The 12,335-nt window shown below is 33.3% G+C and overlaps 1 protein-coding gene across 1 annotated transcript; it reads right to left on the minus strand.

Annotated features, from left to right (window-relative positions):
* Nucleotides 1-2,653: 2,653 nt before the first annotated feature.
* LOC104227276 (wax ester synthase/diacylglycerol acyltransferase 11-like) lies at nt 2,654-10,699 on the minus strand. The gene is made up of 8 exons (XM_009779501.2): nt 10,392-10,699; nt 8,469-8,835; nt 6,816-7,063; nt 5,946-6,012; nt 5,729-5,838; nt 4,736-4,954; nt 3,779-3,916; nt 2,654-3,138 (listed from the first exon to the last, which is right to left on the minus strand). The coding sequence occupies exons 1-8, from the start codon at nt 10,647-10,649 to the stop codon at nt 2,950-2,952; spliced, it is 1,596 nt and encodes a 531-aa protein (XP_009777803.1). The 5' UTR covers nt 10,650-10,699; the 3' UTR covers nt 2,654-2,949.
* Nucleotides 10,700-12,335: the final 1,636 nt, after the last annotated feature.

The following is a 12,335-nucleotide window of genomic DNA, read 5'->3' on the forward strand; positions in this document are numbered from 1 at the left end:
CTGGATTGGTAGATTTTATGTGCTATTTACTCTACTTATATTGTTAATTATTCACAAACTTTACTCGTTTGGCATGACTTTGTGATCGTTCGGTTCACCAAACATTACCATATTGACATTACATTATGTTATCTGCATTCGACATATTTGTTAGATTGTTCACAAACTTTACCCAATTTGTATAATTTTATATTTGTGTTATTTGCAATTGACCTATCTATTAAATTGTACATCAAATTCTACCCGATTGGCATACTTGTTCCGTGTTGTTTAATAAAGTTTTACGAAATTGCAACTCTAATTTCAATCTATTAACCCAAAATTGCTCCAAATAATCTCAAATTGCTCCGAATACCAACACAAATATTCTCCAATCACCAACTTAGCTAAATAACACCAAAATAAGAATAATCATTTCGTTTTCATCAATACTTTCTAAGGATCAATCATGGAGTTTTGAAAATTTTAAAGTAAATTACTAAATCAATATTTGAACTAAAAATTTAAGTATAAATTATCAACATTCAAATAATTTTAGCAATGATCAATCATTAGCTTTCAATTTTCACCTCCAAATAAGTATTTTAAGACTATAGTGTTCTTCGAATACTTAATCAATTAAGCCGTTGAGAACCTTATGTATTATAAAGTAAATGAGTTATTCTTACGTTTGTAGGAGAAAAAAAAAGAACCGTGACTATAAGCATGTAAAAGATGTCACCAAATTGAGCCCTTCATCCACAAAGAATTAAGTAATCTTTTTTATTTAAGCAGTATAATATTATGAAATGACGGGAAAAAATATTATCTATTTAAAAATTATATTCATCAAAATAATATAATACGTATAATACAATACGATAAAACAAAAGTACGTCTGAAAAACACCGGGTTCTCTTTTGAAGTTTCTCTCGGCGCACGTTAACGTGGCTTAGCTAACGTACGCTGCTAGAAGCCATGAGAGGAAGAGGACGACCTAAACGAAACTCAACAAAAATTTCGTCCACTGAGATCCACTGATGCAAGAAAAGCAGTAATGGAACTTTTTGTCTCACCAAAAGGGGTTTTCACACTAACATTGGTGGCTCGTGGCAAATTATACACAAAGGATATGCTATTAAGATGGGGCATCCATAGTGATCAACTACGTCCCTTATGTTCACATGCAAATGAAAATATTGAACATCTATACTTTGAATGTCAACATGCAAATTAATGATGCAAATAATAAATTTGTGCATGGAATCAATTATAGAAGATCAAGGAATCAAGGAGCTACTACAAGATTGCTGAAGTCAATCTGGATGCTTAAGGAAAGAAATCAATCAGCAAAGATTACGAATCAATCAACAAAGATCATGGACAGCTACGATGGAAAGAATCAAGCAAGTCTAAACTTAAGGCATCAATCAAGGCCAGCACATTCAATCTGAAAGATTGAAGCAGTAAAAAAGCATCGAAGATTCTGTAAGAAGATTAGCTGAGCGGCTAATTTAGGAAGGACCAACAATCAAGGAGTAAACCCTCGTCGTTAACATTTGTAGAAGGAAAGCTATCAATTTCCTCTCATCAAGGAAGAGCAACGGCAAGCAATCTTATTCTTGGAAAGAATCAATCTCTTTCCAAGGATCAAATCTCTTCGGTTGCCAAGTCTCGTCAGCAAACGGTCTTCACCAAAATATTTATACTCAGCATCAAGCCTTAGACAAATATACTTTGATTGAACCAAAAATCCTCTCTTTAGTTTATTCTACTGCAAACAAACATTGTAGTTCTCTAAGATCTGTTGTGTAACAAGTCAGAGAAAAAAGGAGAGTACAACACTGGTGAGGCATTGTATCAAAAGAGACGAGTGTTATAGGAACTGAGCTATCACGTCATTTTCATTGTACTCGAAGAAACGCATTTACTAAATAGAACTCTTTTGCAACCCAAGGGGACTGGGCTAGGATTCACATTGAATACAAACTAGTATAAAATTTCGGTGTCTTTAATTCCTGCATTTACTTTCTGTGTTTTATATTCTGCTATTATAACTGTTAGGTTTTTGCATCTAGTCGACTAATTGAGAAACTAGTCAACTAATAGAGATTAAGTTTAAAAATATACAATTCACTCTCCCCCCCCCCCCGCCCCGGTTGTACTTTCACTACAGAGTTATGGAAAAGGATGCTTAACTAGCATGGCAACGTATGTACAGGAACACCTATGGCTGGGCTGAGGAACAACTTTGGGTTGAGAACTGGGCCGGAAACAGAAGTGCAAAAGCAGAATTGTTCAAGGTAGTGCTAGCAGGCTGCGTATATTATGTGTGGCGGGAGAGGAATGCAAGACTATTTTAAGCCAAGTCAAGAAATTGTGAAACACTTACCAAGTTGAATGTGTAAGAAGTGCATTATCGAGGCAATAGGAAAATAGAAAAAAATACTGAGTAGATTATGCTACTATCCAAAGTAGAGTGAATATTAGAAGGATAGTAGAAAGAATGTACATGGGAGGAAAGGAAGCACAGTAAAAGTTGTAAGGATTCTGTATTGAGTTGTAAATACATTTTCCCTAGTATATATAAAATTTAATTACCAGAAAAAACAATACGATACATTATGAAACAATCATCTAAATAAGTTATAAGTATCATAAGAGAATATAAAATTTATTCTAGTCACACTACCAGTCAGATTAAACTGTCTCATGAGCAAACATTTGATACATTATACGTTTATATATAACTTTATCTCAATTTAAGCCTTGGTCCGTATTTGGTACGACAGAAGTCATTTTTCAGAAAATATTTTTTGGAAAATGACACGTACTCTTCGCGAGCATTTTTATGATGGATCAAGTTCACAAATATAACCTCTCTTCTCACAAATATAAAGGACAACAAACTGAATTAGTTACAAGTGGTGAATTATGGGCAAAACACAATTTTTTTTCCAGTATAAATGCTCATATATCTTTCATTTCTTGGTCATTTCTATTATTGACGAGTCCTCTTTCGATAACAGCATCTTTTATTAGCTTCATAGAATCTTCAAAATCATCAAGTAGTTGTTGTGGATCAGGAATAGCACTTTCATCAAGTGATAGGACGATAGTCATCTTGTTGATATAGCTTTGGAAATTGATCGTCAATGCCTACAATTGAAAAAGAATGGTATCCCAACATTAGAAAAAGCTGCAGCTCGGTGCACAAGCATCCTGCATTCACGCAGGATCCGGAAAAGGCTGCGCGCCCAAGACAATGATGTACGCAAAATATTTCATAAGCAGTGTCACAATTTGCACGAGTGGACTAATAAAAAAATCACTGTAATGATAAGTGGTGTCATTTTTTCTATTTATCCTCAATATTTTTATTTTTCTTAAACATAAAAATATGACGAAGCAGTGTTTCATGACACCGCATCCAACAAGGTGTGTACATCCCCCTCCCCCCTCCCCCTCAAGGGGTGTGATATAGACAGCTTACCAAAATGCTAGTATTAATGGCTGGTTTCACGACTTGAACTCGTCCGCGATTTATAGATTACATGGAGATAATTTTATCATTGCTCAATGGTATCGTAACATTGATCTTCAATATTTCAATAATAATGTGAATATTGTAATCAAAATAATCTGCTTACTATATGAGCTAGTGATATTAGTATGAATTTTCACGTGTTGGAAAAAAAGAAAAATTTATAATCTAGTTTCCCATTCAAGATTCAACTAATTTATATGACGACAGAAAAAAAAACCCAGCCAAATACAAAAGGAATAATGCAGTGCTTACATTTGGTTGGCCATAAGAAGTTGGAGCAAAATAAGCTAAGGGATGGCCACAAAACTCAATTTCCTCCTGTGGTCCAACCAAGTTGGTGAAGCAAATTGTTGCACTTGAAAATACTCTCTGAGTCATAGCACTCACTGCCTATCAATCAAAGATTAGCATTCAATCACTTTGTAAATCATGAGGTTCAAAGTTCCAAAAAGAAAAACTAGAGAAAATAGCCTAATAGACATCTCTACTTGTCTCGTTTTAATATTCCGGTACCCCTACACCACGGGGTTTCATACAAGACACTTATAGTTGTTAAAACGCACCATTTCGAAGTTTCATAAAAGGCATATTGATGCACGAAGCATCTCGCATTCATGCAGGATCCGGAGAAGGACTGCAACCCAAGGGGACGTGACGTAGACAGCCTACCCTAATGCAAGCATCAGTGACTGATTCTAAGGCTCGAACCAGTGACCTATAGGTCGCACATAGACAACTTTACCGTTGCTCTAACGTCCCGTCACTATTTTGAAGTTGTATGCATACCATAATTTGAAGGCAAAATAGCCTAATAGACATCTCTACTTATCTTGTTTTGACATTCCTGTCCTCTCTAGTCCATGGGGTTTCATACCAACACTTATAGCTAAAACACACTATTTTGAAGTTGCATAAAGGGAAGCCCGGTGCACAAAGCATCTCACGTTCATATAGGATTTAGATAAGGACTGTACCCCAATAGGGTGTATGTAATGTAGATAGCCGATCCTAATGCAAGCATCAGTGGTTGGTTCCACGGCTCGAATCCGTGACCTATAGGTCACACAAAGACAACTTTATCGTTGCTCCAAGATTCCACTTCACTATTTTATAGTTGCATGCCTACCATAATTTTGAAGTCGTACAAGTAGAGGTGTCTATTAGGCTAATCAGTTAGTACCATAATTTTGAAGTTTCATATATACATACCTTGATGCCAAATATCTTGCTGAGTAATTCTGCCATGACCAAAGTGTACAAAGCTTCAAATGAGTTCTTCTTTCTATCAATGGTTGCCTTAGCTTCTTTAACATAATCTAAAGGATCATCATGTAGTGCAATCTTAAATGGTAAAAGAGCACAACCAAACCAATTTCCCCAACCTCCCCACTTCCCTTTGCTACCTTTCTCCATCATATCAGCTAAATCCTGTATTTTTAAACATATCATAAGGTTAATTTTCTGTATTCTTGAATTTAATTCTAGCTAATGAAACTTTATTATTTCAGTTTAAATTGTTAGTATTAGATAGTACTACCTTCATCTCATTTTATACCAACTTGTTTGATCGGGTGCAGAGTTTAAAAAAAACAAAATCTAGCTTTTGGAATAGGGATCTTTACACAAATAGCCGACTGAATTCACTGTTTACTTTTTCTAGTTAGTATATATAGATTATACGCTGATTATACATAGTTATACACATATTATACATGGACTATACATATATTTACATCCGTCAGCTATTTTTAGTTTAAATAGTTGAGTGTACGACTATTAGGTTAATTCTTCTTTAGAATATGTGGTCTTAAACAAACATGACATTTACATGGATATAATATGATCATATGACGCTAAGATTAAAATGAAAGTTTAAAGTTAAATAATTTCTATATATAGAAAGGTGTTATACTTTCAGATGGGACTATAATAAAAGAGTGTAATATATGGATCATGACGAGTATTATTTTTAAATTGCCTTAAAAAAGATAAAATTAAAATTATTCAATAATGGGCTAAAAAGGGTGTAAATTATCAGGCAAAGATCACTTTTAGCCCGCGACCAAAACTATTTATATCCGGTAGTCAAAAACATATATAAAATTATATATTTTTTTGTATATAACATACAACAATGTGTGTGTGTATATATATATATATATATATATCGGCTATTAATGATACTAATAAAAATAATAATACCTGAATTCCTGGTTTTGATCTTAAATTTATCATAAGACAAGAACGAAGTCGAATACCCAAGGGAAGATTGTTGTTTTCCTCAGTGTCCCCCTTGTCTTCCTTACCAACAGCTGCAAATATTATTTAAATCAGTGGTAATTAAAGGAATGAATATCTTATATATTTTACTAGAATTTTAAAATATAAATAATGTAAAATTTGTAAAATTTTGACTTACCATATCTCCTGTTGAGATACTTAGATAAACCAGCTTGAGTAATTCCCAAGGCAACATCATTTACAGTCTGTGGATTATAATATATATTAGCATAGGACACAATGTCATGTAAATTTCACTGAAAAATTCTTAAAGAATTTCAGGAGGATGAGCTAAGAAAAAAAAATAGTAAAACGAAACTAAGCTCGGGTCAATCTATGTGTCAGTAGTTGCTTGAGAAAGGACCACTCAATTCAGACAGATTCTAAATTTTGAAACGACGACTCTTTCAAGTACAACCTCAATGACAAGCTAATGATTCTAAATTTTGAAACGACGACTCTTTTATATATATTTAATATAAAATTTAATACAAATGCATTATTTGATCAAAAGTTATTGAGTTTGATCGAACCTATAGCCGGGCTTCTAGCTCCGCCCTAGTGACAAGATCTCTTAAAAAAAAGAGAAGAAAAGGTTTATCTACATAATTAGAAAGCGTTTTATGGTATTTTCTAAATCTATTTTGGGTTTAACTTATATGCATTTTAGTTATAGGGAAGCTTAGGGGCCAATTACGGAGAGTCGAAAAATATTGTATCTTTTCTAGAGAGGCACCATGGACGGCCGTCAGGGGCGAAGCCACACCTTGGTTAGGAGGGTCAATTGACCACCCTTTGTCGGAAATTACACTACGCATATAGGTAAAATATTAGGTTATAGAGGTATATAACATATATTGAACACTCTTTATCGGATTTTTTTAGTTATTTCAAGTTAGAACACCCTTAATAAAATTCCTATCTTCGCCACTGACAACCGTGGAGGCCTGAAAACAAGACAGTCCGAAAAAAGGGCCTTCGACCTAGGAGAAGAGAGTAATTAACTTACCATGTTCAAAGCATTTTTGACCAACTTCATATCATCCAAACTAATTGTCCGATGAACAATTCTTCTAATTTTAGACTTGGAATCTGCAGCCAAACTATTGATAGGGGTTTCTGTATCTTTCAAGAATACAAGTGTGGCTATGAACATGAAAATGTCCACTATTGTATTCCCAATCATTTTTATGAAAATCCAAACTGCTAACACATACCCCCATAATCCTAATAATCCTCCCTCCACTTCTGATTTACCTGCAAAAAAAGATTAATTAATTAGTTGTCTTAAAATATGTGACCGTCTCATTTAAAAGTTTAAGCAAATTTTTATTTCCTATTTTATATGATCTACCCCTAATCTCCTATACTATATACCATTTATGTAATAAATATATGTTGTTATTATGAACATCTTAAAGCTAGCTACTTATATGAGTAGTTAGAGTATGTAAAAAGTAGTACTCCCTATGTTTTATTTTATACGATGACATTCTTTCTCTTTAATCTGTTCTAAAAAGGATAATATTATTCCATATTTGGAAATTCTTTGACTTTAAACTTTTCCTTAATTTTATTTCAATGAGGTATTTTATATAACAATAAAAATGTCATGATATGTGTAAGACCACAAGTTCTAATGATTTGGTATGTGTCAAAAGTCTTTCATTTTTCTTCTTAAATATCATGCTCACTCAAATACAATCATATAAAAATAAGAAATACGTGATAAACCTATTGGATTTTATTAATCAAATTAAAGTCTTTTTCAATAGAATTTGTTGTATTCACAAGTTCGTCGTTTCATAACTTCTTACTTAATAATTAGGTCTAATTTCTACAATATAACTCAGAATGAAATTAATTGTTGAGTACTTAATCTTCTCAATCTTTAGTAGCTCGAAGTGCTTAATTTTTTTGTTCTACCTATATACGAATTCGAGGCATGTAGCTTTTCAAATATTTGAACCGAACCAAGACAAGATAATTCCTTTATTTTATTAATTAAGATAAAAGTATGTCTGTCTACATTACTCCGCTACAATGCGGGCCCTTCCTCAAATTGTGTGAATACGAATACTTTATGTATCAGGGCCGCAGGGCCCTGGTGCGTATCATTGTGTTTAAATCGAACCAAGACACAATGATTTCTTGTTCTTTAATTAAGACAAAAATAGGGTTGTCTACATCATAACCCTACAGTGCAAGTCTCCTCGGACCCTGCATGAATACAGATACTTTATGCACCGGTTGTTGTTTATGTCTTTGTGCTTAAAATAAGAAATAAAAAGAGAGCTCAAAAACTAAAAGAAATCAAACCTACGCGTTGATTCCTTTTTTTTTTAATTAAGACAAAAGTAGGGCTATCTACGTCACACCCCTACAGTGCAGCACTTCCTCGAACCCTTCGTGGATACAGATACTTTATGCACCAGGACCCTGCGGCCCTAGTGCGTATCATCGTGTCTAAATCGAACCAAGACAAGATGATTCCTTTTTTTTTAATTAAGACAAAAGTAGGGTTTTCTACATCACACACAATACACCGTCCTTCGTCGGACCGTGCGTGAATACAGATACTTTATGCGCCAGGCTGCCGTTTATGTCTTTATGCTTAAAATAAGAAATAAAAAGAGAGCTCAAAAACTAAAAGAAATCAAACCTGAGTCATATGTAGGTCTTCTTTTCTTGGTAGGAATAGTAGGAAGTTTGAGTTCATCAGCAGTTTGACGAGTACAAGCTAATAATAGAGAAATTAAAGAAGTGCCATCACCAAGAGAATGATGAGCACGAAATATGCTCACACCTTCAGCATCACGAGTTTTAATATTCAAAAGATGAAATTCCCATAGTGGTTTTGATTTGTCAAGATTTGTTTTAGTAAGATTGTGAACATAATCTTCTATGTATTTTTCTGGTGATAATAATTCCAGCTTACTTTCATCAACTTCTGGTATTATAATATGTTGGTTTAAATCAACTTTTGTTTGTACCCATTTCATTTCTCCTCCATTTTCTTCATCTACCACCTGTAATTAATATTTCCCAATAATTTGTTTAGCATGTATCACTACTAAAAAAAACAAGAATTAGAAACGGACAAATTCTGTAGTTAAACAGAAAAATTCATGCTAACAAGGGCGAATCCAGCATAATAATTATGGGTTCCCGTGAACTCGGTAGTTTTTGTCTAGATCTTGTATTTGTATTAAAAAATCCATAAAATGTATAAGAATATTTAGCTTGGAACCCAATTGGTTAATCCAATTACTATTATATATTAACTTGAGATTCTTTAGGAACCCATAAATTTAAAATTCTGAATCCGCCGCTGCATGCTAATCCTATTTAGCGACGTATTATCAAAAAATTATGTTAGCTATGAGCGATTTAACAACAGATTAGCAATAAAGTTCGTCACTAATTTCAATTTTTTTAGTGTATGATGCATGAATCTTGAGGTATACACACTTACTTTACGTGCAGAATATGGAGAAAAAATAGAGAACAGACAACAACAACAACAACAGCAACAACAACCCAGTGTAATCCCACAAGTGGGATCTGGGGAGGGTAATATGTACGCAGACCTTACCTCTACCCCGAGGGGCAGAGAGGCTGTTTCCAGGAGACCCTCGGCTCAAAGAGGCAAAAAAACAGAGAACAGAGACGTAATGAAATAAATACATGCAAAGAGCACATGAGCAAAAGTTGTGTTTTAGGTTTAATTTAAGGTGGTTGATTGCACTTTTTTTTTTTTAATCTTTCAAACAGAACGGGAGCAAGAATTTGAAAATAACGGGTTCTAAATTTGTCACCGAAGCTCGTCTTAGTTATTAAGTTAAATATTTATACATATTTAATGAAATATTTAATACTAGTACAAGATCTAAGTAAAAAGTAGTGAATTCGCCTGAACCCATACCTAATGCTCTAGCTCCGCCCTTACTTATAAAGAGACAAGTTTGAACCAAAAATATTCTTTTAATTTTAAGTTAAGTTCTTTTTTGAAAAATTTCAACGAACAAAACTAATGTAGAAATTATAGAAACTAGGGTTCGAATTTAGAGAAGCTTGAATAGATTCTACTGCTGAATCCATTGCATTCGACTCAATTCACAAGTATATATGCAAAATCAAAATATGCATAGGTACAAACTTATAAATTAACTTATAAATCCGTTGATTATAAATCATGAATTCGCCTCTAACAAAAATATATACCAGGACGGCAACTTCACAAGTGTAGAAGCAAAATAAAAATAAAAATAAAAAATGCATGTATACAAACTTATAAATTAAACTCGTCAACTATAAATCATGAATTCGCCTCTAATGAAAACATACCAGGACACTAACTTCACAAGTATATCTACAAAAACAAACTATGCATATGTACAAACTTATAAATTAACTTATAAAACTCATTAACAATAAATCGTGAATTCGCCTCTTCGTCTAATGAAAACATACCAGTACGCTAACTTCACAAGTATATCTACAAAAACAAACTATGCATATATACAAACTTATAAATTAAACTCGTTGACTATAAATCATGAATTCGCCTCTAATGAAAACATACCAGGACGCTAGTGAAACGTGGATGCTTAAGCAAAGTATGAACCAACTTGTCTTTAGTAGGCTGTGGAGAAATCCTAGTTTTGCAAAACATAATGGCCATTACATGAATATTTAATATTGGATCTAAGAACATTTTTGCTGTGGGACTCAATGGTTCTTCTTCTTCAACGTCCATTTCCAACTCTTCTATGGTTTTTCTCTTTGTTTCTATTGGTTTCAGAAATGGTTTTCTACATTTGAGTTCAGTGGAGGACTCCATTATTTTTTCAGCTTTAATTTTATGTCAAAAGGAAGGCAATGAATATATAAGTTGAAGTATTAAAGAAAAGGAATTGTTTTATAGTAGGTGTTTGTTTTGCATATATATAAAGATTGAGAGAAGTTGTGAGTTCGAGTCTCCCCAAGAGCAAGGTGGGAAGTTCTTGGAGGGAAGGATGTCGGGGGTCTATTTGGAAACAGTCTCTCTGCCCTAAGGTAGGGGTAAGGTCTGCGTACACACTACCCTCCCCAGACCCCACTAAGTGGGATTATACTGGGTTGTTGTTGTTGTTGTATAAAGATTGAGAGAATTTGTTCTACCAAACTTGTCATTCTTCTTGCATTTTGAAAGATGCATTGAGATTAAAATATTACTCTGTCCATTACATTACGTATGACAGTTTAATTATGTGCAAATTTAAAATGGTTATTTGATTTTTATATATACCCTTATTATACTAGGATAGTAACAAATAATAAATTATACAATGTTAAAAACAACAAACAGCAACAACAAGCCCAGTGAAATATCACAAGTGGGGTCTAGGGAAGGTAAAGTGTACACAAACCTTACCCCTACCTAATGAAGGTAGAGAGGTTGTTTCTGAATGACCCTCGGCTCAAAGGAAGTGAAAATGAGGCAATAAACAGACAGTAGCAACAACCATTTTCTTCATTTTTTTAAATATTTTCTTTTTGTAAAAACTGAAAAATAATTTTGTATAAACTGAATTTTTTTTGTAAAAACAGAAAAAAATATTTTCGTTTTTTAAAAACTGAAAAAATTATTTTCAACAAAATATTTTCGTTTTTGAAAAATATTTTTTTTCAGTTTTTTAAAAGAATTTTGTTTTGTAAACTGGAAAAACAAATTTGTAAAAACAGGAAAAAATTATTTTTTGTTTTTTAACAAAATATTTTCGTTTTTAAAAACTGAAATTTTAAAAAAAATGGAAAAAATTGAAAATAGGGGCCGGGTTGTGGGTTTTTTTAAAAACTGGTCGAGTAAAAAAAAGAAATGAGTCGTTTTAAACTGGTGTAGCCACGTGTCACTCCATCTAAAATAGGGGTATTTTTGTTTCAAAGTATGATAGTAGGGGTATAGATAACCCAATAGTATGACGGTAGGGGTATGGATAACCCAATAGTATAACGAGGGGTACAAGTAAACAATATTTGAAAGTAGAGGGGTATATTTAGCCCTTTGCCATTTTTGTTATTACTTTCTTTTCGCATAAACTAATTTTATATTATATTATGTCAAAATAAAGGTCGGAAAATACCCATAAAACGCACGGAGAGAAAGTCTATGGTCATAACTAAATTAGCAGGAACGAGGAAATTTCGTAGCCCATGCTGATTTGAAGTTGCCTTTTTTGGGCAAAAGATATGTATTCAGTACGGCGCTTCAGCTTGATTTGGGTATACGTATAGTTGGATCTTTCTGTTGTAAACAGGGGCGGAGTCAGAATTTGAAGGTTATGGGTTCGGGTTTCTAATTCTTTTAAGTTATTGGGTCTAATTAGTACATATTCATTGAATTTCATAAGATAAATATACGATTTGGACCAAAGCTACTAGGTTCGATCGAACCAGTAGTTGATGGGCTAGCTCGACCCCTGATCGTAAACAATAGTAATTGGTAGTTTTTCTTGCTTTGATTATTTTAGTATCTTGTTGTTGTTGT

This window comes from Nicotiana sylvestris, chromosome 5 (genome assembly GCF_000393655.2).
Source record: "Nicotiana sylvestris chromosome 5, ASM39365v2, whole genome shotgun sequence".
Lineage (NCBI taxonomy): Eukaryota > Viridiplantae > Streptophyta > Magnoliopsida > Solanales > Solanaceae > Nicotiana > Nicotiana sylvestris.